The sequence below is a fragment of the Antechinus flavipes genome, chromosome 4 (genome assembly GCF_016432865.1).
Source record: "Antechinus flavipes isolate AdamAnt ecotype Samford, QLD, Australia chromosome 4, AdamAnt_v2, whole genome shotgun sequence".
Lineage (NCBI taxonomy): Eukaryota > Metazoa > Chordata > Mammalia > Dasyuromorphia > Dasyuridae > Antechinus > Antechinus flavipes.
The window spans coordinates 301,997,958-302,024,211 of record NC_067401.1 but is presented as its reverse complement, the minus strand read 5'-3'; the positions used below and the strand labels follow the sequence as shown (position 1 = coordinate 302,024,211).

At 30.6% G+C, this 26,254-nt stretch overlaps 1 protein-coding gene across 1 annotated transcript in view; it reads left to right on the top strand.

The window, feature by feature from the left end:
• Positions 1-26,254, top strand: part of TBC1D32 (TBC1 domain family member 32) — a 180,506-nt gene that overhangs the window by 131,855 nt on the left and 22,397 nt on the right. Inside the window, exons 29-33 of the mRNA XM_051997642.1 lie at positions 96-165; positions 10,373-10,488; positions 10,851-11,005; positions 13,297-13,437; positions 24,302-24,490. Coding sequence (XP_051853602.1) covers positions 96-165; positions 10,373-10,488; positions 10,851-11,005; positions 13,297-13,437; positions 24,302-24,490 — 671 coding nt within the window. The remainder of the gene's footprint in view (positions 1-95; positions 166-10,372; positions 10,489-10,850; positions 11,006-13,296; positions 13,438-24,301; positions 24,491-26,254) is intronic.

Sequence of the window (26,254 nt, the reverse complement as noted above, 5' to 3'; positions counted from 1 at the left end):
AATATGTAAAAATATTATTTTCATCAATTTTCAATTAAACATGATTATTCAGGCTTTAATACATTTTTATGACTTAGTTTTCTATTGTTTTGTAGCTACTGATGCAGATGTGAAGAATGAAAGTCTTTCATCTGTGCAGCAGCTTGGCATTAAAATGACTGTCAGGTATACTTTTTGAAACTATCTCATGTTTTTCTTGATTTTATTTTCTCTGCCTGTAGTATGTTTAATAATATTACTTTGACAACTCACTATTTTATATCATTAAATCAGAGTTCATCTTAGAGAAAATAAAAAATTTTTTAAAGTATTGGCATATCATTAAATTTTCTTTACAAACTATAACTGTTAATCATTATTCTAGAAGTCAATTGAGGCATGTTTAAATCTGTATCACTGTCCTTTCCAGAAATAACATTTTAAAATCAGCAAATAATAGCAGATTCTTACTTATTTTCTAAAAATAGAATTACTTCTAATTAGCATTCTATGATGATGAGCACAATAAATGCACAAATTAAAATTAATGAATTAGAATTAATTTAGTTGAGATTCATAATTTTTAAATTTTACTTCTACTACAGAATGAATAAGTATAATGTGCTGACCTGGTAATTAAAGAATCCTGATTTTCCTGACCCTCTTTTATAAATCACTTATATAAAACTAGGATAATACTATTCTTGCCTCCAGAGGATCAACTAAGATAAATTGTATGAAAGCATTTTAAAAGCATAAAGTCTTACAAAATTTTAAGATCTTTAAAATTATTTCTTGCTTTATCATCTCTAAGTCTTGTTCATCAAGTTGGGTATTTGAAACAGATAATTTATAGTTCTTCTCCAAAATCTGATAGGTCTTTAATTCTAGCCTTCCAGTACATTATAAAATCTGTTAAATCAGGATAACACTTTCTCTGGAACTGCTACAGCTTTGAACTACCAACCCATATTTCTCTACTCTTAGACTTCTTGAGAGTAGCTCACACTTGCTGCCTCTATTTTCTTACTGTCCTTTTACTGTTTAATCCCTTGCCATTTGGCAGTCATTTCCACCATTATTCTGAAATTCCATTCTTAAAAATTGCCAATGACCTGGTAATCCAGTAAATTATTCTCACCTTTTTTTGGGGGGTGGGGGATGGAGGGAACCTCTCTCTACTATTTGAACATTCTCCTTCTTGACATACTTTGATCTCTTGGCCTTTTTGTCTCCTACCTTGGTCCTTTTATCTGCAGCCATAGATCTTTCATTTTTGCTTCTTTTCCTCCTTTTGCCTTCTTTTAATATTCTTCAAGACTCTATTGTTGATTCTCTCCCTTCATGGGTATTCAGTAGCAGTACAAACTAAACTTGTCCAAATGGAACTTCTCTTCACCTCCTCCCTTACAACTTGCTATTCCTCCCAATTTCCCTATTGATACTATCATTCTATATCTTACCATGTTTCAACTTCACTGTTATTACTATCTCTTTTCAAGTTCAAAACATTGATAGCTCTTATACTTGTTTTTTTAAACTGATCTCTATGCCTCCCACCCTTCCTTCCTCTAATCAGCTCTATATATTACTGTGAGATTGCTCTTTCAAAAAGTATTGCTCATATTATTCTTTCCTGTTTAAAAATCTTTAATTGCTTTCTGTATCCTGAGTATAAAATCCGGACATCCCACTGGCATTTAGGGTCTTTCTAAATTATTTTTAATATATTTTTATTTATTTCATTATATATATTCCCAATTATATGTAAAAATTATTATTGTTTAAAAAATTTAGTTATAAATTCTCCCACCTACCCTCTCTTTGATAAGGCATGCAATTTTATATTAATTTTTATATTTTATATTAATTATATGTAAAATCCCACAAATATTTCTATTTCAATCATTTCAAAGAAAACACAGACAAAAAAATAAAACAAGATAAAGAAAGCAAAAAAAAAATGCTTTATTCTCCCTTTAGAGTTCATCTGTTCTCTCTTCATAGATGGATAGCATTCTTCATCATGGGTCCTTTGAATCATTATCCTGATCAGAATTGCTAAGTCACAATTTGATCATCCTTACAGTATTGCTGGTGTTGGACAATGTTCCCTTGTCTCTGCGCACTTCACTTTGCATGTGTACATAAGTCTTTGCAGGGTTTTTTTTTGAGAACATTCTGTTCATCATTTCTTCCAGCAATATGCAGCAAATTTTTCTACGGTTTTATTAGAGAAAATTGTTGCAAAAATTTTCCCCCAGTTCTGTTCTAATTTTGATTGCCTTAGTTTGTGCAAATTTTTTTTTAATTTCATATAATCAGAATTATCAATTTTACTTACCGTGATTCTATCTCTTATTAAGTCTCAAATTCTTCCCTTATCCATAAATCTGATAGGCACATTTTCCCCAGGCTTCTTGAATTTATTTATGATATTACTCCTTATAATTCATGGCATATAGCATAAGATGTTGGTCTATGCTATCCAGTTTTCCTAACAATTTTTATCAAATGGTGAGTTTTTACTTTAAAAGAATTGGATCTTTGAATATGTCACATATTAGATTATTTATTCTATATTAGGTATCTAATCCATTCCTCTGATCCATCTGTGTAATTTTAAGTACCAGGTTAATCCGATTATTACAGCTTTGTAATACATTAATTTGAGATCTGGCACTGCCAAGCCACCTTTCACACTTTTGTTTCATTGATTTCTTTGATATTCTTGATCTTTTCTTCTTTCAGACAAATTTTGTTCTTATTTTTCCTAGGTCTTCCAAATAAGTTTTGGTAACTTGATTGATGTGGTATTGAATCAATTAACCTAATTAGAATTATTTGTGTGATGAATGTTTTGTAATTGTGTTCATATGTTCCTGGCCTTGTTTTGGCAGATAGATTCCCAAGCATTTTATAAGTGTCTGCAGTTATCTTAATTGGCTTTCTCTTTCTATCCCATGCTATTGGTTTTTATTAGTATTATACAGAAATGCTGATGATTTATGTGGGTTCATTTTATATCCTACAACTTTGCTGAGGTTGTTAATTGTTTCAATTAACTTTTTGTTGACTTTCTAAGGTATTCTAGCTATATCATCATGTCATCTACAAAGAATAATAATTTTGTTTCCTCTTGAACTATTTTTATTCCTTCCTTTTTTTTCTTGTCTTATTGCTACAGTTGGAATTTCTAGCACAGTACTGATGATAATAGTAATAATGGACATCTTTCTTTCACCCTTGATCTTAGTGGAAAGCTGCAAGTTTATCTTCATTACAGATAATACTCATGATTTTATTAGATAGATACCATTATCCTTTTAAGAAAGACACCATTTATTTCTGTGCTTCCTATTGTTTTTTCTTTTTTAAATAATATTTTATTTTCCCCCAGTTACATTTAAAATCAACTTTTAACATTCATGTTTTGTTTTGTTTTTTCAGTTTTGAGTTCAAAATTATATCCATTCTTTCCATCCCTATTCCCTCCATGAGATGCCAAACAATTTTAATATAGGTTACATGTGCAATCATATAAAACATTTCTCTATTAGTTGTAATGTTCTTGTTGGTTTTCTTGGAGATCTCTGGACCACCCTTCTTTTCAATAGAATAATAACACTAGGTGTTAGAGTCCAAATTATTTAATATCTCCTTGCCTTGGGCCCGGCCTTGGTCTCAGTGGGGGGAGCAGGAGGACAGGCCAGCCACCATGAGGCTGATGAAGATGGAATAAATGTTTCTTCTTGGCTCTGAGAGCTTGAGCTCCTGCCTTCAGTCCTCTTGTCTTCCCTGGCTCTGACTCTGGCTGAGTTCATCCCAGCTTATATCCTCTATTTTAATTACATTATTATAGGGGTGAATCTTGTGGAATTATATTAAGTACTAAGTACATGTACTGAACTAGAGAACTATTAATCACCATACTAAACTAAATAACCATTGTCTTATCAATTCCACTGAGTTAGCATCTTGTAAGAATCCTTGTTTCAAGTACAGAGTTCTGCCCCATAACAATTAGTAATTTTTCAATTTTCATTATTTTTGACAAGAATGGATGTTGTATTTTATCAAAAGGTTTTTCTGCATAAATTGATGTAATCATATAATTTTTTTTGTTATTGTTGACATAGTCAATTATGCTGTTAGCTTTCCTAATATTGAACCAGTTCTGCCTTCCAAAAATTTTACCTGGTCATAGGGTATAATTTTTATGATATAATTATATATTCTCTTTGTTAGTATTTTATTTAAATTTTTATATTAATATTTATTAATGAAATTGATCTATAGTGTTCTTTCATAATTTTTGCTCTTTTTGTTTTGTTATGAAAATTGTATTTGTATCATAAAAGAAATTTGATAGGACTTCTGCTTTGCTTTTTTTCCCCCCCAAAGTACATTAGATAATATGAAGATTATGTTGCCTAAATATTTGATGGAATATACTTGTAAACTTTTTCTTGAATTTTTTTCCTAAGATGTCTCATTAGTGGATTATCCAACCTCTTTTTGTAAGGTTGTTAAGTACTTTATTTCCTCTTCTGTTAATCTGGACAATTTATATTTTTGTAAATAATAATAATCCATTTCATTGAGGTAACTCTTTAAAATTGCTTTATTCCATCTTCATTGGTAATACATTTACCCTTTTCATTTTTGATACAGGTAATTTGGTTTCCTTCTTTTTTCTAAAATGTATTTACCAAATGTTCATCAAGTTTGTTTCTGTTTTATAAATCTTATTTTTGTTAGTTCAATTTTTTTTTCACTTTTATTGTCTTCATGAATTTTCAGAATTTCCAATTTAGTGTTTAATTGGGGGATTTTACTTTTGTTTTTTCACTAGTTTTTTTTCTCAGTTTCATGCTTAGGTCATTTATCTCTTCTTTTTCTATTTTATTGAAGTTTTTGCTTAGAGATATAAATTTTCCTCTAAGAACTGCTTTGGCTGCATCTCACAAATTTGGGAATGTTATCTCATTGTTGCCATTCTCTTTAATTAAATTATTGATTGTTTCTATATATTTTTTGAAATACATTATTTTTAAATATTTACGTACTATGTTCTCTTTGCTCCAGTTACATGTTTTAAAAAAAATTTTAACATTCATTTTTTAAAATGAGTTCCAAATTCCCTTTCTCTTTCACTCCCTCCTACTCCTCACTGCAAAAACAAATAATTTAACATAGGTTATGTATATGTATATAGTCATGCAAAACATAATTGTTATAAAACAAAACACAAATTTAAGCCTCCCCCCAAAAAAAGTTTAAAAAATATGCTTTGATCTACATTCAGACTTCATAAATTCTTTCAGGATGGAGAACATTTTTCATCAAAAATATGGATGACATTGTTCTGATGAGAATAGCTAAGTCTTTTGAAATTCACTTATTATTGTACGCTATTGGCTATTGTTATGAACAATGTTCCCCTGGATCTGCTATTTTCACTTTATATTATTTCATGTCTTTCCAGGTTTTCCTGAGACCATCCCGCTCATCATTTCTTAACGCATAATAATAGTCTATCAAATCATACAGCCCAACTTGTTTAGCTATTCCTCAATTGATGAGTATTCCCTCAATTTCCAATTCTTTGCCACCATTACAAATACTTTTTATATTTCCTTTCTGGTTTTTTATCTCTTAGGAACACAGCCCTACTATGGTATTACTGGAGCAAAGTATATACGTGGTTTAAAAAACTCTGTGGCCATATTTCCAAATTGTTCTACAGAATAATTGAATCAGTTCACAACTCCACCAGTAGAGCAATAGTGTCTCAGTTTTCCAACACACCTCTAATATTTATAATTTTCCTTTTCTGTTATAGTTAGCCATTTTGATAAATATGGAATAGTATCACAGAAGTATTTTGTGTTTCTCTCATCAGTGTATATGAGTATAGAGAGTTTTAATTATTTTCTCTGACAACTGCCTGTTCATATCCTTTCACCATTTATCAATTGGGGAATGGCTCATATGAAAAATATTCACATATGCATATTCCCCAATATATTTAACCATTCCCCCAATATATTTAACTCAGTGTTTTATATATTTGAGAAATGAGGCCTTTATCAGAGAAACTTAAATGTAAATTTTTTTTTCAAAATTATGATTTCCAATCCTATTTCTAATCCTAATCCTCTATCCTATTTTCCTGTTTATATTACTGTCTTTCTTCTTTCATCCTGAGGATCCTCAAAAGTGTTTTGCTTCTGACTAACTTCTATGTCCCACAATCTGTCCTCCCTTCTATCAGTACCTCCAAACCTTCTCTTATCCCCTTCCTTTCCTACTTTCCTATAGAATAAGATAGATTTTTATACCCAGTTGAGCGTATTTTGTTGTTACCTATTTGAGGCAATTCCAATGAAAATAAGGTTTATACACTCCCATTGCCTTCCCCATCTTCCCCTCTAGTTCTTTTGCACTTGTGCCTTTACTTTTTAAACTTTTTCCTAGTGAATTTTTTTTTTATCACTTAATTTTGTTTTTTTTTAGGTAATAATTCTAGTATATTAAATTCAGACCCATCCTCTCTATGTGCATTTCTTCAGTCTGCCTTAATGAGAAAATTCTTAGGAATTATACATACCATCTTCCCATGTAGGAACAGAAATAGTTTAACCTTATGATTTCTCTTTCCTCTATTTTTGAATCTTTTATTTGAAAGTTAGATTGTCTATTCAGATCCTTTCATTAGAAATTATTGAAAGTCTTCTGTTTCACTGAGTGCCCATCTTTTTCCCAGAATGATCATATTCAATTTTGGTGGGTGGATGGATTTTTGACTGTCATCCTAGCATCTTTGCTCTCTACAATAACATATTCTAAAAACTTCTAAATCTTGTGCTATCTTCACTGTGTTCCATGATATTTAAATTATTTCTTCCTATGCTTATTACATTATTTTCTCCTTGACCATAGATCTCTGGAATTTGATGATAGTATTCCTTGGAGTTTTCATTTGGTGATCTCTTTCAGGAAGTGAACAGTGGATTGTTTTAATTTCTATTCTAAGTTCTCTAGTTCCAGAATCTCAGGGCAGTTTTTCTTGAAAATTTCTTGAAAGTTAATGTCTAGGCTCTTTTTTTTGATCATGGCTTTCAGGAAGTCCAATAATTCTTAAATCATTTCTCCTGAATCTATTTTCTAGATTGCTTGTTTTTCCAAAGAGAGATTTCACATTTTCTTCCACTTCTCTGCATTCTTTTGATTTTTTTAAATTTTTGATGTTGCATGTAGTTATTAGCTTTTATTTGCCTAATATAAATTTTTAAAGAATTATTTTCTTCAATGAACTTCTGTATCTCATTTTTCCATGGGGCTAACTCTGCTTTTTAAAGAGTTCTTTTCTTCAGTCAATTTCTGCTTATCTTTTCCCAAGTGGTCAATTCTGCTTTGTGAGGATTTATCTTCAGTGAATTTTTGTATATATTTTTCCATTTGGTCAATTAAACATTTTAAAGCAATTTTCTCTTCATTGGATTCTTGTGCTTCTTCCCCCCACTATTTGGCCTATTTTGTTTTATAAGGTATTATTTTCTTCTTCTTTTTTTTTGTCTACTTTATGAAGCTATCTATCTTTTTTCATGATTTTCTCACATCATTGTCATTTTTGTTCAAAATTTTTCCTGTACCTCTCTTATTTGATATTTTACTATCCTTTTTAGGATGTTCTAAAATTCTTTATGAACCTAAAACCAGTTCATCTTTTTTTTTTTTTTTTTCCTTTAGGCTTTGGATATAGCAGTTTTAACTTTGTTGACTTCTTTTGTTTTAATCTTCTGTCACCACAGTAGCGTTCTGTGCTCATAATTGTTTTCTGTTGCATACTAATTTTTAAGTCTTTATTTTTTTTACTTTTAACTTTATATTAAAATTGTTGGAATAGGCTCTCAAGGTAGAGAGAGCTTCAGGGTTTTTGTACAGCTTCTTTCAAGTCTCTGAGTCTGTAAACTTTCAGCTCTTTCACAGTGGTATGATTTAAAGAGAAGTGTGTTTACTGTTTTCTTAGCCTGTGCCCTGATCCCTAAGTGACCACACACTCTTTATTGCCTTGCAACTATGTCCAGGTTCCCCATTTTTGAAACTTTAGTGTGCTAGTACTCCACCTTGCCCTGGCACTACAACCCAAGACTATGATCTCTATCCCCATACGGGCAATGTAACAGAATCCTGCACCTAGTACCAGGTGCAAAGGAATCCCTGTAATGTCCTTCTGAGTAGTTTTCTGATCCTGCACCTAGTACCAGGTGCAAAGGAATCCCTGTAATGTCCTTCTGAGTAGTTTTCTGATCCATTTACTGTTTGTAGTCTGAGATTTCCAGAAACAGCTACTGTGACTGCTTATTCAATCACCCCAAAGGTAAGTTCCCAGTTTCCTAAAATGTAGACTTACATCTGGTCTGAATTGTACTTGACTCTCAAGCAGACCTTTCCTTTCAACCTTCTAAATTGTCTTTGGCTGGAAAATTCTTTACCTTTTTGTGGGTTCTGCCACTCTGCATTTGTTTCATGTGTTTTGTTATTGTTTTTTTTAACTTTTTAATTTACTTTTCAACATTTTATAATTCTAACTTTCATTTTTCCCCATCCTTATCTCTCTCCCTGACCTCATCCCCAAGACAGTATGCAATCTAATACAGGTTATTCATGTACAGTCATATTAAACATATTCTCCTGATTCTGTTCAACTCACTCAGCATCAATTCATGTAAGACATTCCAAGGTTTTTCTGAAATCCAGCCACTCATTTTTTCTTAATGTACAATAGTATTCCATTACATTCATATACTATACTTTGTTCAGCCATTCCCTAACTGATGTGTATACTCTCAAATTCCAGTTCTTTGCCATTATAAAAAAAGGACTGCCACAAACATTTTTTGTACATACGTCCTTTTCCCTCATTTATATCAACCTAGTAAAGACAGTACTGGATCAAAAGATATGCACAGTTTTATATCCCTTTGGGTATAGTTCCAAATTGCTCTCCAATAGTAGTGTTCAGCTTTCCCATATCTCCTCCCATATTTATCAGTATTTTTTCCTGCCATCTTAGACAATTTGCCAGGTATAAAGTAGTACTTCAAAGTTGCTTTAATTTCCATTTCTCTATTCAATAATGACTAAGAGCATTTTTTATATGACTAGAAATGGCTTAAATTTCTTTATTTGAAAATTGTATGTTCATATCCTTTGACCATTTATCAGTTTGGAGAATGATTTATGTTCTTATGAACTTAGCTAAATTCTCCACATATTTTAGAAATGAAATCTTTATCAGAAACACTAGCTGTAAAAATTGTTTCCCAGCTTTTTGCTTCCCTTCTAATCTTGACTGCATTAGTTTTGTTTGCACAAAACCTTTTTAAATTTAATATAATCAAAGTTATCTATTTTTCATTTTATAATCTTCTCTAGTTCTTTGGCTGTAATTCTTCCCTTCTCCAAAGATCTGACTGTCTATCCCTTGCTCTATTAATTTGTTTGTGATATCACCGTGTCTAAATACTGAACCCATTTTGACATTATCTTGGTAGAAGATGTGAGATGTTGGTCAGTGCCTATTTTCTGCCATACTCTTTTCTAATGTTCCCATCATTTTTTAGTAAAGAGCGAGTTCTTATCCCAGAAGTTGGAGTCTTCGAGTTTATCTACCAGAAGACATTAATAGTCATTGACTAATATATCTTGTGTACCTAAACTATTTCACTCATCCATTATCCTATTTCTTAGCCACTACCAAATGGTTTTGATGATTTCTGCTTTTTAATATAGTTATAGGTCTGGTGTGACAAGATCAGAATAGATTTTCTCTGAGGACTCTTCCAGCTCTAAATCTCCTGTTTTGCAATCCTTAATCCTTAAAATTAAAGCTAATTTTTTTCCCGTCTTTCATTTCTTATATGCAGTCAACTACCAAATCTTTCACCACAGTATTCTAGTATTCAAGATCTCTTTATCATGGTCCGAGTCACCATTCTCTTTATTACTCAGAATATGGATTTTTGCAGTAACTTCTTCACAATTCTTTCTTGTCTCTATTCTTTTCCCTTTCTAAGCCATCCTGTATAGGATTGATATAATCCTATGCATGGTTTAGTCTAGCTCCTACTCAGAAATATTCAGTGGCTCTCTTTTGCCCATGAAGTTCAAATCCATTTCTCTCTAAATATTATCTCTCCACAAATTCTTTGTTGTATTGAACATGGGAACCTTGTTAGGTTCTGTTAGAATTCTGGGGGAATTAAGAATTTTGAATAAGAAATTTTAAAATTAGCTTCCATATATATTAATTCACATTAAATAGATTTTAGTCAATTGTTTTCTAGTGCATTTCTCATTTTAAATGTTTGGTGGATTCATGTAGATATGGTAGATTCCTTAATCTACTGAAAGATGGTGCTGAAAATGATCTTACTTTGGTGTTGAAGCATTCTGAGAGATTTCTGAAGCAGCAGCAAACATCAATAAAATCTCCACTTCGTATCCTTTTTGAAATAAATTTTAAAAAGAGCATTTCTATGACTTAAGTTTCCTAGATATTTTTTCAAAGCATTTTAAATATTTTAAAAACATATTTTGTCTACAGTAGTCAAGTTTAATGTGCCCAAGGTAATGACATTTAATATAGAATTTTGTATCTTTTTAAAAGTAATTTTCTTAATGTACTTAATTTGATTTTAATTCCCTTCATTAGAATTTCTTTATAGACTTGTTCAGGGAAATTTTTTTTTATTTTATAAGCTCCTATTTCCATGCCTTTTCACAGGTAACTGCAATTGTTTTGTACATTTGCACATATTAGAAAAATATAATTATGATTATTTCTTAACAATATTCTATAGGCTGTCTACAAGGACGTTACCCTGGTCATGACTGGTTTGTATCCTCTCTGTTTCTTATAATGTTGGGTGACCAAGAGAAAACACTAAAGGTTCTGCAGAAATTCTCCAGGCTGCTAACTTCTGCATTTCTCTGGTTGCCAAGACTGCATATTTCTGTAAGTTTTATATATGTGTATGTGTTTATGAAAATTGTTTTCTTTTGGAAAGCCTTTAACTATGTCAGTTGTGTGTGTGTGTATAATATTTTCTCAAAAACTTTTTCTCTGTACCTCAGGTAAATTGATAGTAATGCATGCATTATTGAATTCAAAGCTGGTATTAAAATAATTTTTACTAGTTGGTTTAATGTTCATGTGCAAACAAAAAGTACTACTTCGGGGCCAGTTTTGAATATTGTTTTTCTATATGTCCAAGATTAATATTAAAGCATAAGATTGTTAGAATGTGTAGGTATAGTTAGAAAGAAAAATAATTTTAAATATTTTTGGGAGATTAATGTTTAAGAGGTTCTCACCAAATTTTAATTTTTTTTTTAATGTTAGTGGAGAGTTATTTATGGCTTCCATTTATTTTTTTAAACGTTTTTCTTTGTTGAACACTTCGATAAATTCTTGAACTCAAAAAAATTGTTTTGTAATTTGTAATGAAAGACTAAAATATTCTGCAGCTGACAAAATTTATATTAAAGAATTATCTTACATGTATTTTTAAAAATCTGCAGTTTTGTCAGAATTGGATATCAAGCTTCACAAACTCTATTTTTTAGTTTCTTATCAGCTTTTTTGTTATTGTTGTTGTTAATGGCAGATCATATAATTAATAATGATGGTAGAAGTTTAAATAAACATATGAACTCACCTTTACACTTTTTTATTAAAGGTTTTTATTTTCAAAACATATGTATCAATAATTTTTGACAATCACCCTTGTAAAATTTTATGTTCCTTTTTTTTTTTTTTTTTTTTTAAACTTCCCTTCTCTCCACTCCCTCCCCTAGATGGTAAGTGTATTAAACATCACCTTGACATTTCAAGGTGACAGTTTACCACAACTACTTTCAAACTAATAAGATTTATGTTTGAAAAAAAAAATCTTCATTTGTATAATTTTAAAATGACTTGGAATCCGAAGGTAATGATTTCTTTCAGGTTCATGATATAAATGAGCTCCCCTGAAGTATCTTTATGAGAATAAAAATATATATTCATCTAATTAACCATTACTAGAATAAAATATGACTTTTCTGAGAGAAGAAAAACTGGAAAGGAATAAGCACTTATATAGCACCTACTGTGTCCCATTAAGTGTGATAAGATTTTTTTTTAATAATTAATATCCCATGTGATCCTTACAACAACCCCATAAGGAAAGATGCTATATTAACTTCTATTTTTTTAAATCACCAGTTTACTCATTCCTTTATATAACTTTATTAGTTCTTATTAGTCAAATCTTCTGGTTAATAGAATTTATATATATATATTATATATATATATATATATATATATATATATATATATATATATATATTTCTGTTTTTTAAATAATTTGAATTCTGTAAAACACCATTAAATTAAATGAATGAAATTCGTTAAAATTAAAACTATTATATTTCAATTAATCTTTTTTATTTAAGGGGATACAAGAATAATACATAGCATTTTATGAATTTTTATCACTATCTACTATCATTTTATAAATGGACACTATGAATACAATTCTAAACAAATAGCATCATAGATAAGATTGAAATTTCCATTTGTGTGTTGTCAGATACTTTTATCTCTCCATACTTTGAAATAATCCAAAAAAAATTATTGAATAATAAAGTCAAAATCATATTTGGTCTATGATAAAATATCTTTAACCTTTAAAGTATGAATTATTTTAGTTTTTAACTTACATATTTCCTATGCTAGATAGTGCAGACAATATAGAGGATAGATCACCTTTATACTATGAGAACTGATAGTTGATGAGATCAAAGAAAATTTTAGAAATATTATTATCTCATCTTTTAAAATTTAGTTAGCAGCAAGGGCATCCTTTTCAGAAAATATAGTTAACAAGACTGATCTTATTCATTTTATTGGACTTCTAATATTGAAGGTGATTGTTTTAAATTCAGGATAAAATTATACTACTATAGAAAGCCAAAGTTGGCCAATATATTTGTTTCTTGTGTATTTGAAGAGTTTTTATATTCCCCTATTCCATTTTTTCTCTGCTGCCTAGTATTCTTAATTTTAATTTCCACTAAGGTTCATAATGATAATAATTATTATTTCATTTCTGTACTATCACATTAGTTGCCAAGCAACAATTTAAGGGATAATGTAATAGGACATAAACAAGTATATATATATATATATATATATATATATATATATATGTATTGGATTTAGCCAATATTTTTACTAATTCTTAGTTCTTCTTTTTCACTTAGAAATACCTACCTAGTGATATCTCAGAGTCTGGCATACATCCCATATATTTTTGTGGTGCTCATTATATTGAAATGTTACTGAAGACTGAGGTTCCACTTGTCTTTTCAGCTTTCCATATGTCTGGATTCACCCCATCACAGGTAAATACTCCCAGAGTCTTACTTTGTTTAACTGATAATTCAAGTAAACTTTTAAAAATTCAAATTCTCAAAATGTTATTAATGTATAGAATTATTTTTGTCAATAATATGTAATATGGAATTTTCGACTAATTGACTGGTCAAAGTCCTTACAATTTTAATTAAAGATTTACTGATTCTGAGACTGTCACAGTTTGAGGAAAGTAATCTGGAAAGATCACTAAATTAGGACTTAAAAAAAATATATGTTCTAATCTTTGCTCTCATAATAACATCATTGGCTTAAATTAGACTAGTCACACATCCTCTCTCTGCCTCAGTTGCCTTATCTGTTATGGTTTCATAAATATATTGGGGAGGGTGTTGATGCTTGGAAGGTAGAAGTAACTTTGGATTCATTTTTGTATATGCATGGTTTCATCTTATTTTGTGGCCTTTAGGGATCAGCCTACTGTGTTTCTGAGTCCCAGGGATTAATTAAAAACAAGTAAATAAATGACAACAAAAACTAAGTGTTAACAGTTAAATCTTGCAATCTTTTTCTACATAACAAGTCTCCTGTGTCTTCACTTGAATTTTTAAACTTTGATGTTCTCAATTTTTCACTCTTTTGCTTCCCACATCTAATCAGTTGCTGAGTTTTGCCATTTCTACTCCCACAATATCTTTTATACTCAATGCCTCTTCTCTATCATACAGTACTAATGTTGGTTAAGGTTTTTATCATTTCTTAATTGAACTATTGTATTGAATTACCACTTGATCTCCCTGCTTCAAATTGTTCCTTTGTCCAATATCTCCCCTTAATAGCTACTAAAGTTTCCCCCTTATGTTCAAAACTGACCATGGCATTCCTCTATTCAATAAAATCCACTGAATATCTATTTCCCCTGTGAAAAATTAAACTTATCTTTGGCTTTTAAATTTCTTCACATCCTGACCACAATCTTTCTTTGTAACCTCATTATATATTACTCTTCTTCCTTTACTTTTGTCTTCTATCCAAACTGACTTTCTCTGTTTCTCACATACAGTATTCTGTCATCTTCATGCCTTTGCATTTTTCTTTGTTTGTAAAGCATCCCTTTCATAGAATTTCTTACTTCTTCCAAAACTCAGCTCACCCACTACTTTCCTTGCAATCTTTCCACTTGCTAATACTTTTCCTTCCTCCCTAAATGCTATATATTTACTTTACATATTCTTATATATGTATACACATATATTGCTTTCTCCAGTAGAATACAAACACTTTAAGAACATACATACATTTTATATTAAAGTACATTTGGCATTGCTTATGGCAGGCAAAATGAATTTAACTATTTAATCTCAAGAATCACTGAACAATAGTGACTTGCAAAAAGAGATTTCATCTACTTCAGTGACACATTGAGGATGTGAACATTTATTGGGTAATATAAATAAATTCTGAGTTCCTTATATAAGATGCTATATAAAGCATAATACCAAAAACAGTTCAGTTTATTCTTAGAATATCTTAGTCTAAGTGTCAAGATAATCCTTAATTTTCAATACTATCATGACAACTTTCTGGGACATAATTTAAAGCAATAAGTATATAACATAAAAAAGATTATAAGGAAAAGCAATCTATATTGTGTATAATCTGCGATGGACAAAAGGAAAACATTATTATAGAGTTCACATTTTGAGATTTTTTTTCCCCTACTTTGTAGCTAAAGAAAAGTTCTTTTTGATGAAATGTCCAGTCATCTTTTCCCACATAAGTATCCTGGTATAATTATATATGCTATATTTTAAAATTAAACTGATGAAGTTACTTAATTTCTGTTTATCTCTAGTGCATTTCTAATATTTAAATCCATTATCAACTTAGAACATTAGTGTTGACATGAAATACATAGATAATTGTAATAGTCCCTCAGTACTTCAAAAGTAACATTATTTTAGTGGAGAGGTCCCTCTTCCTACTAGTGAGGATGACAATTTCTTCATCCTTTAGTGCAAACTTTTCATGTATTGCCATGATCAAAATTAGTTTGTTGTTACCTGACCAGCTTTCCTCTGTTGTCACTCCATATGTAAATATGCTGTTTTCTTCTTTCTCTTTTCTTTTTTTAACCACGTCCACACTTTTACAGCCCTTTATACTACTTTTGTTGTGCCTGTTACACTCTTTGTTTGAGTATATTGTTTGTTATACTCTTTGTTTGAGTATATTGACTCTGAGTCAATTCTGTGTCATGATATGTGCAAGTAAGACAATTATTTATGAATAATATGTTAATGATAATATTAATAGTAGCATCATTTACTAATAATAACATTTATATGGTAGTATAGAGTTTCTCAAAGTAATTTCCTATTTCCTATCTCATTTAGCCCTCATAACAGTCATATAACTAAGAACAAGGCAAATAATTCTTTACATTTTTCTAAAGAGGAAACCTAATTTAAGCTGATGACTTGCCTAAGGCCAGAGAGACTATTTTGTTCACTTTTTATATCCTTAGTGCCTAGCATGCAGTTGAAATTTAAATGAATGTTGATTGATTGGTTGGTTGACTTGATAAATAATCAAATCTTGATTAAAATCTCTGTTTACTGATTTTTGCTTAAGTACTCCTTCCACTGTTGGAAATATATCGCATACTCTCAACTCTTATGTAATGTTTACCTGATGAATCTTCCTCTTCAAATGTTTCTTTTCTAATACATCTTACACATTTTTTTAAAAAGAGCAAACACAAGATTAAAAAAAAAATTCAAATAACAGTAATAGAGGAAAAGTTGGAAAAAGAATGAGAGCTATACAAGTAAAAAGAGACTTAATAGATTAGTAAAAGAGGCACAAAAATATTGAAGAAATCATTAAAACTCAGACTTGTCCAAATGATAAAAGACGTATAAAAAATGCTGAAGAAAATTGTACAAATTGGCAGCAAGCCAGTAGACCAGCAGAGGATCTGTAAACACAGGAGGTAAAGACTATAGCCCCGAGAAGCTAGGGTCTCTCAGGACCTGGCCACACTTATCCGGAGTGTCTCAGCATGCTCTCAAGAGTCTCAGAGCACAGACTCAGCGTAGCCATTACTGTCCTGCTAGTGCATCACTGCTGCCCTCTGCAGTCTATAGAGGAAATTGGTAATACCATCCAGTCCCCCTCCACCCCCACCCCTAAGGAAAAAAAAAGCAGACTGCATTTTTTTTTTTTGCTAGTTTGTTTTCTTTGATTCTTCTATGACAAAATGAGCAAACAATTAAAATGGGCTCTAACCATTGATAGCTTCTGTATGGATACAGAGCAGACTTTAAACCTGGAGGAGACTAAAACCAGACTGTCTCCAGATGAATCCCCAAAAGGGGATATGATCTGGTCCTCAACACATAAGACTCTCATAGAAGAAATTAAAAAGGCTCTCACAAGACAGCTAGAAAAAAAAATGGGAAAAGGAAAAGGAAGCTTAGCAAGAGAGTCTGGAGAAGTCATCCCACTCATTTAAAGATAGAGTGGATAAAGAATCAAATCCTTGAAAAACAGAATTAGTGAATTGGAAAAAGAAAATAGCTCTCTAAAAAATAAAATTGGCGAAATGGAAAAAAATCCATAAAACAACTCACTTAAAAACTCAGTTGGACAATTAGAAAAAGATATAAAAGAAGTGAGTGAAGAAAATAATTCATTGAAAATCATAATTGAACAAATGGAATTGAATGACTTGAGAAGACACCAAGAATCAGTCAAGCAAAACCAAAAAAAGAAACAATGTAAAAAAAGTCTTGGGAAAACAGCAGACCTGAAAAATAGATCTAGGAGAGACAATCTGAGAATTATTGGACTCCCAGAAAAATATGATGAAAAAAAGAGCCTGGACACTATTTTCCAGGAAATTATCAAAGAGAACTGCCCAGAAGTCATAGAAACAGAGGGTAAAATAGACATTGAAAGAATTCATCAATCATCTACTGAAAGGGATCCTAAAATCAAAAGTCCAAGAAATATAGTGGCTAAATTCCAGAACTATTAAACCAAGGAAAAAATATCATAAGCTGCTATAAAAAATCAATTCAAATATAGAGGAGACACAATAAAGATTACCCAGGATCTAGCAGCATCTACAGTAAAGGATCAAAGGGCCTGGAATCTGATATTCCAAAAAGTTAAGGAACTTGGTATGCAGCCAAAAAATAACTTACCCAGCCAAAATGAGATTTTTTTCCAGGGAAGAAGATGAACATTCAACAAAATAAGTGAATTGCATCTATTTCTGATGAAGAAACTGGAACTAAAGAAAAAGCTTAATCTCCAAATATAAAACTCAAGAGAAACCTAAAAAGGTAAAAAGAAATCTTGGGAACTATATTTCTGTTATAAAGATATATAAAGAACACATATATAATTTGTTCTAGAAACTAGAGGTGGAAAGGAAATTGTACCAGAAAAAGGGTAAAGTGGGGGTACTACATCTGATGAAGAGGCAAAGGAAACCTATTATATCTGAGAGAAAGAATGGAGGGGGATGAACATAGTGTGTATCATACTCTCATCAGAATTGGCTTAAGGAGAAAAATATTAGACATATTTGATTTATGGTGAAACTTCTTCCACCTCATTGAAAAGTGGGAGGGGAAAAGTGAAAAGAGAAGGAGTAAGCTAAGCGGAAGGGAATACAGAAATTGTGAGGAAAAGGGATAAGATGGGGGAGGAATTCTAAAGTGGGAGGAGGGATACTGAAAAGGGAGGCTGGGAGAGTGCTCACAAGTTTAATAATGGAGAGAGGGGTAAGGGGGAAAGAAAGGAGAAAAGCATAAGCAGGGGTTAACAAAATGGCAAGTAATAAAGAACTGATAATTTTGACCATAAATGTGAATGTGGTAAATTCCCCCATAAAGAGAAAGCACTTAGCAGGCTGGATTAAAAGTCAGAATCCTATAATATGTTGTTTACAGGAAACACACCTGAAGCAGGGAGATACATACAGAGTAAAGATAAAAGGTTGGCGCAAAATCTCTTGTGCTTCAGGTGAAGTCAAAAAAGCAGGGGAAGCCATCCTGATCTTAGATCAAGCAAAAGCAAAAATTGATCTAATTAAAAGAAATAAGGAAGGGCACTATATGTTGCTAAAAGGTAGCATATACAATGAAGCAATATCAATATTAAACATATATGCACCAAGTGGTGTAGCATTTAAATTCTTAAAAGAGAAATTAAGAGAACTGCAAGAAGAAATAGATAGCAAAACTATAATAGTGGAAGATCTCAACCTTGCACTTTCAGAATTAGATAAATCTAGAATAAATGTTTTATGTTACATAATGTAACATAAATGTTACACAAAAAATAAATAAGAAAGAAGTCAAAAAGGTAAATAGAATATTAGAAAAGTTAGATATAATAGATCTTTGGAGAAAACTAAATGGAGACAGAAAGGAATACACTTTCTTCTCAGCAGTTCATGGAACCTATACAAAAATTGACCATATATTAGGACATTTTCAGACCATGATGCAATGAAAATTACATTCAATAAAAAGCCAGGGGAAAATAGACCAAAAAATAATTGGAAACTAAATAATTTCATATTAAAGAATGATTGGGTGAAACAACAAATCATAGACATAATTAATAACTTCACCCAAGAAAATGACAATAATGAGACGTCATAACAAATTTGGGGGATATAGCCAAAGCGATAATAAGAGGAAATTTTATATCTCTAGAGGTGTATTTGCATAAAATAGAGAAAGAGAAAGTCACTGAATCGGACTTGCAACTAAAAATGCTAGAAAAGGAACAAATTAAAACCCCCCAGTCAAACACTAAACTTGAAATTCTTAAAATAAAAGGAGAGATTAATAAAATTGAAAGTCAAAAAACTAATGAATTAATAAAACTAAGAGTTGGTTCTATGAAAAAATCAACAAAATAGACAAACCCTTAGTAAATCTGATTTAAAAAAGGAAAGAACAAAATCAGATTGTTAGTCTTAAAAATGAAAAGGGAGAACTCACCACTAATGAAGAGAAAATTAGAGCAATAATGGAGAGTTGTTTTGCCCAACTTTATGCCAATAAATTTGATTACTTAAATGAAATGGAAGAATACCTTCAAAAATAGCTTGCCCAGATTAACAGAGGAAGAAGTAAATAGACTAAACAATCCCATTTTAGAAAAAGAAATAGAACAAGCTATTAACCAACTCCCTAAGAAAAAATCCACAGGATCAGATTGATTTACATGTGAATTCTATCAAACATTTAAAGAACAATTAACTCCATTGCTATTTAAACTATTTGAAAAAATGGGATTGAAAAAGACCTATCAAATTCCTTTTATGACACAGATATGGTACTGATACCTAAACCAAGTAGGTTGAAAATAGAGAAAGAAAATTATTGACCAATCTCTCTAATGAATATTGATGCTAAAATCTTAAATAAAATATTAGCAAAAAGATTACAGAAAATTATCCCAGGATAATACACTATGACCAAGTAGGATTTATACCAGGAATGCAGGGCTGGTTCAATATTAGGAAAACTATTAGCATATTTGATTATATCAGTAACCAAATTAACAAAAACCATATGATCATCTCAATAGATGCAGAAAAAGCATTTGATAAAATCCAACATCCATTCCTAATAAAAACACTTGAGAATATAGGAATAAATGGACTTTTCCTTAAAATAGTCAGGAGCATCTATTTAAAACCCTCAGTAAGCGTCTTATGTATGTATGTATTACATATGATATAATGGGGATAAAGTGGAACCTTTCCCAGTAAGATCAGGAGTGAAACAAGGTTGCCTACTATCATTATTATTCTTCAATATTGTATTAGAAACGCTAGCCTCAGCAATAAGAGTCGAAAGAGAGATTAAAGGAATTAGAGTAGGTAATGAGGAAACCAAATTATCACTTTTTACAGATGATATGATGATATACTTAGAGAACCCCAGAGATTCTACTAAAAAGCTATTAGAAATAATTCAAAATTTTAACAAAGTTGCAGGATACAAAATAAATCCACATAAATCCTCAGCATTTTTATACATCACCAACAAAATCCAACAGCAAGAGATACAAACAGAAATTCCATTCAAATAACTGTCAATAGCATAAAACATGTGGGAATCTATCTACCAAAGGAAAGTCAGGAATTATATGAGCAAAATTACAAAACACTTTCCACACAAATAAAGTCACATTTAAATAATTGGAAAAATATTAAGCACTCTTGGATAGGCCGAGCGAATATAATAAAAATGACAATACTTCCTAAACTAATCTATTTAGTTAGTGCTACTAATCAGAATCCCAAGAAACTTTTAATGACCTAGGAAAAAAAATAACAAAATTCATATGGAAGAACAAAAGGTCTTGATTTTCAAGGAAATTAATGAAAAAAAAAAATGAATGTGGCCTAGCTGTACCTGGTCTAAAACTATGTTATAAAGCAGCAGATATCAAAACCATTTGATATTGGCTAAGAAATAGATTAGTTGATCAGTGGAATAAATTAGATTCACAGGACAAAATAGTCAATAACTATAGCAATCTAGTGTTTGACAAACCTAAAGATCCCAACTTTTGGGATAAGAATTTATTATTTGAAAAAAAAAACTGCTGAGAAAACTGAAATTAGTATGGCCGAAATTAGGCATGAACCCACACTTAACACTATATACCAAAATGAGATCAAAGTGGGTCCATGATTTAAGCATAAAGAATGAGATCATAAATAAATTAGAGGAACATAGGATAGTTTACCTCTCAGACTTCTGGAGGAGGAAGGAATTTGTGACCAAAGAAGAACTAGATATCATTATTGATCACAAAATAGAAAATTTTGATTACATCAAATTAAAAGGCCTTTGTACAAATAAAACTAATGCAAACAAGATTAGAAGGGAAGCAACAAACTGGGAAAACATTTTTACAGTTAAAGGGTCTGATAAAGGCCTCATTTCCAAAATACATAGAGAATTGACTCTATAAGAAATCAGCCCATTCTCCAATTGATAAATGGTCCAAGGATATGAACAGACAATTTTCAGATGATGAAATTGAAACTATCTCCTTTCATATGAAAGTGTTCCAAATCACTATTGATCAGAGAAATGCAAATTAAGACAGCTCTAGGATCCAACTACACATCTGTCAGATTGACTAAAATTACAGGAAAAAATAATGATGGATGTTGGAAGGGATGCAAGAAAATTGGGACATTGATGCATTGTTGGTGGAGTTGTGAACAAATCCAACCATTCTGGAGAGCAATTTGGAATTATGACCAAAAAGTTATCAAACTGTGCATACCGTTTGATCTAGTGTCACTACTGAGCTTATATCCCAAAGAGATACTAAAGAAGGAAAAGGGACTTGTATGTGCAAGAATGTTTGTGGCAGCTCTTTTTGTAGTGGCTAGAAACTGGAAAATGAAAGGATGCCCATCAATTGGAGAATGCTGGGTACATTGTGGTATATGGATATTATGGAATATTTTTGTTCTGTAAGAAATGACCAGCAGGATGAATATAGAGAGGGTTGGAGAGACCCACATGAGTGAAATGAACAGAACTAGAAGATCATTATACACTTCAACAACAATACTGTATGAGGATGTATTCTGATGGAAGTGGATATCTTCAACAAAGAGAAGATCTAATTCAGTTCCAATTGATCAATGATGGACAGAATCAGCTACACCCAGAGAAGGAACACTGGGAAATGAGTGTAAACTGTTTGCATTTTTGTTTTTCTTCCAGGTTATTTTTGCCTTCTGAATTTAATTCTTTTTGTGCAATAAGAGAACTGTTCAGTTCTGCACACATATATTGTATCTAGAATATACTATAACTTATTTAACATGTATAAGACTTCCTGCCATTTAGGAGAGGGCATGGAGGGAGGGAAGGGAAAAATCAGATCAGAAGTGAGTGCAAGGGATAATGTTGTAAAAAAATTTACCCATGCATATGTACTGTAAATAAAAAGTTATTAAAATAAGAAACCTATATGAAATAGTAAGATATGAGAAAATAAAATTTATTTATTTCATTGAGTAATTTATTCTGTTTTGGTTTTCCACCTACATATTATAAAATTGCCCAAATAATGTTTTTCCCCCTTGTGTTAAAATTCAAAAGTTCAGCTTCCTTCTCTAAGTTAAATTTTAAAGTTCCAGTCTTACAAATCACTTTTAATTAAAGAAAATCTATTATCTCTTTATAACACTAAACTTATATAGTTAAAGGAAATATGTTATCTATATACCATAATTCTTGAATAACATTAAGGATTTTAGGAGGGATTTTAGCTAAATTCACCTTCCAGACTTTCTTCCAATCATATTTTTCTATCAGTTTTTCTTGATTTGCATTATTTCAGATTTTTTAATCAATTATATTATTTTCCATTTGTGATGTTTCCTGTGCTTTGAAACTATGTGAAATCTAGTAAACTTACAGTTTATGGTATTTTGAGTTGATTGGGAGCTGAGATACCTTTTTCTTGTTTTTGTTTTTGTTAATCACTAACCTTATTATTGATTATTGATAGTGAGATTATGCAAAACATTTCACAACATAAACGTCATATTGTGAAAGAAAACATAGATTCTACCCCCCTAATAAATCCTCAAGAAAAAAAAAATAAATATATATATAAATGAAACAAATAAGCAGAATAACTTGATATTTGATAAACCTAGAAATTCAAGCTTTAGGGACAAGAGATCACTATTTGAAAAAAAAAAAAAAAGTACTGGAAAACTGAAAAGTAGTCAGGCAGAAATTGAGCATAAAGTAAGATCTCATTCCAAATATTAAAATGGGTATGTTATTTAGACATAAAAGATAACAAAGTCGATATCTATTAACTGGGAAATGGCTTATATGACTTACATGAAAGATTTATATGAACTAATGTAAAATAAAATAAAAAGAACCAGGAAGATGATATTTACAGTGATTGCAACAATATAAATGGAAAGAACGATAATCAAATACAAAAGATTTTTAAAATCTCCACTGTGATCAGGTACTATGCTTGGTGCTATACATATATATTTGTGTGAATAAATATACATAAAATGTATATCTTGTATTGCATATGTATACTCTCCATATGTATATATTTACATACATTCAAAATAAATGAGAAGAAAATAAATATAAAATGTTTAAATAAAAAGTGTTTTGAAAGGGAGGACACTAGGACTTGAGGAAATCAGGAGAGGCTTCATGTAAAAAGTACTTGAGCTGCATCTTGAAGGAAGTAAAACATCCTGTGAACCAAAGATAAGGAGATATAGTGCATACCTGGTGAAGGAAGGACCAGTGCAGAGGCACAGAGAACAGAGATAAAATGTCTTTTGTGAATAGATCTTTTGATTCAGTTGCAAAGCATAAGAAGCCATATTCTAGAAGCTATAGAGTTATTGAGTAAGGAGGTGACATACTCAAATCTGTGCTTAAGTAAAAGTGTGGAGAATGGATTGAAGTAGTAAGAAACTGAGGGACAATATCAGTAATACTATGAAATTATAATGATCTCTGAACAAAACAAATTTGGTCCCAAAAATCTATCTAAAAATATCTCATCCTCTTAGGATTACGGTTGTGGAATTTTGAATTTAATGTCCTTTTTGACGTTTTAGTTATGTTTGATAACTTTTTTTTCTCTTACTCCATTTTAGTCTTCATCATTCATGATGTCTGTCTCTTTGGGCAGTTAGGTAGAAGGATACAATTGCAAACCTAGGTGATAATAAAAACAAAGATATCAATAAAATTTATTTCTTAAAAAGTTTAAAAAAAACTTTTGGAAGATTTCTAACAAATTGAATTTTTTTGTTTGTTTGTTTGTCTTTAGATTTGTCAGCAATGGATAACTCAGTGTTTCTGGAATTATTTGGATTGGATTGAGATCTGTCACTACATTGCCATTTGTGTCTTTCTTGGTCCTGATTATCAGATATACATATGTATATCTATATTAAAACATTTACAACATGATATTTTAAAGCATACCCAATCTCAGGATTTACAGGTTTTTCTTAAAGTAAGTATTTTTAATTTCAATGGCAACAGATAAATTTGTATTATCCTTTAAGTGAAGTGACTTTATATCAAGTCATCTTTTCTTTTATCTATATGCATTTGTGTATGTGTGTGTATATGCACTTAAATACACAAAAATTTATTGGGAAAGAATACACATGTCTATCTCCTTCTATTTAATTTATGCAGTAATGTTATCAAAAGTGGGTAGACTGAACTCCTACCTCATTTTGTTGTTTTGTTGCTGTTAAAAAGAATTTCTGTAAAATTTGAAATTGGTAGAATCTTTTATTAATATTACATCTTTTAGTTACTTTCTGTTTGATGAAGAATGATATTAGACTACATGACAATCTAGTTATTCAAAAGAAAATCATTTGAAAGATACTAAATTTGAAAGCTATTAAGTCTCCTTTAAGTATACAATACTAATATTCAGTCTGAAAAAGGTTTTCATTAAAATATTTTTGTGCTTTTTCATATTGTATAATTAATTGTGAAAGTGAATTTCACTTAGAAATGTTAATAATTAAGCACATGATGAGAACAAAATAACAATTTAGTTTTGAGGAATTTTATTTGAGTAACATTTCACGCTGATGAGGACACTGAATATGGAATTGGAAGACAAATTAAAATGACTGACATTAACTAGTGGTGTGATCTTGAGCAAGTCCCTATGATCTATTTCAGTTTTCTCACTTGTTAAAAAAAAGGGGTGGAGGGATTGGGAAGGCAAGTGATTAGACTTAAATGATCACTTAAGTACTCTTCTAACTACCAGAAGGCAAATATCTTGCCTTTTTAAATGTTACATTCAAATAAATTTGATCATTTGTTGAATTATAAATAACTCTATATTAATTTATTGACTTGACTATAATCTACTCCCTCTCCCCTAAGATTATTTTCAGATAGTTTTTGTACACCCACCTTATGTCTAGCATTAAAAAGTAGGGAAAAAATTCCCTCTTCATCTCTTTCCTTTTTTATGGGTAAAACATCTTTGTATTTTACTTTCTTTCCTAGTTTTGTCATTTTTCCTCAGATAGTCTATTCTTCATATGGAGATATACATCTTCATTATCTTAAACCTCTTATATTTCTCCTTCCTGTCTTCTACTTCTTTCTCTGCTATCCCAAGAAAATGTTTTTCTCTTTCTCACTGGGCCTTCTTATTCCTCTGGCCTTCTTTCATTTTATTTTATTTTATTTCCATTTTATTCATTTCACCAATGTAATCATATTTAACAAATATGAATAGTATTCATGATACATTTTTGCCAAAAAAAAGATTATTTTATGTTTTGAAGTTAAAAAAAAAGAAAGAGTGCCATTAAGAGTACACATGACAAAAAAAGGGGAAAAAAAGAAATTATAAGTATAGAGTTGCGTAATAAAAATAAAAATATTTCACAGATAATACCTTCTGAAGAATAAGTAATGTTCATGTTTGCAAGAATCAGAAGGAAGGATGCATAGACGCCAAAGAAATCTGCTACTGAGGGAGATATACCACTGTAGTTAATGACTTGTAGCCATATACAAATTTGATATAAATAATAAGAAAGTATTCTATCTTCCTGGAGTAAAGGTTCTTAATCATTCTTGTGTCATAGATGCCTTTGGCAGTCTTGTAAATCCAATAGATACCTTTTCAAAATGTTCTTAAATTTATAAAATGAAATTCATAGGTTGTCAAAGGCTACCAAAAGTTAATGGAAATATTTTATTACATCCAGGTTCAGGGAACCCATGAAATCTA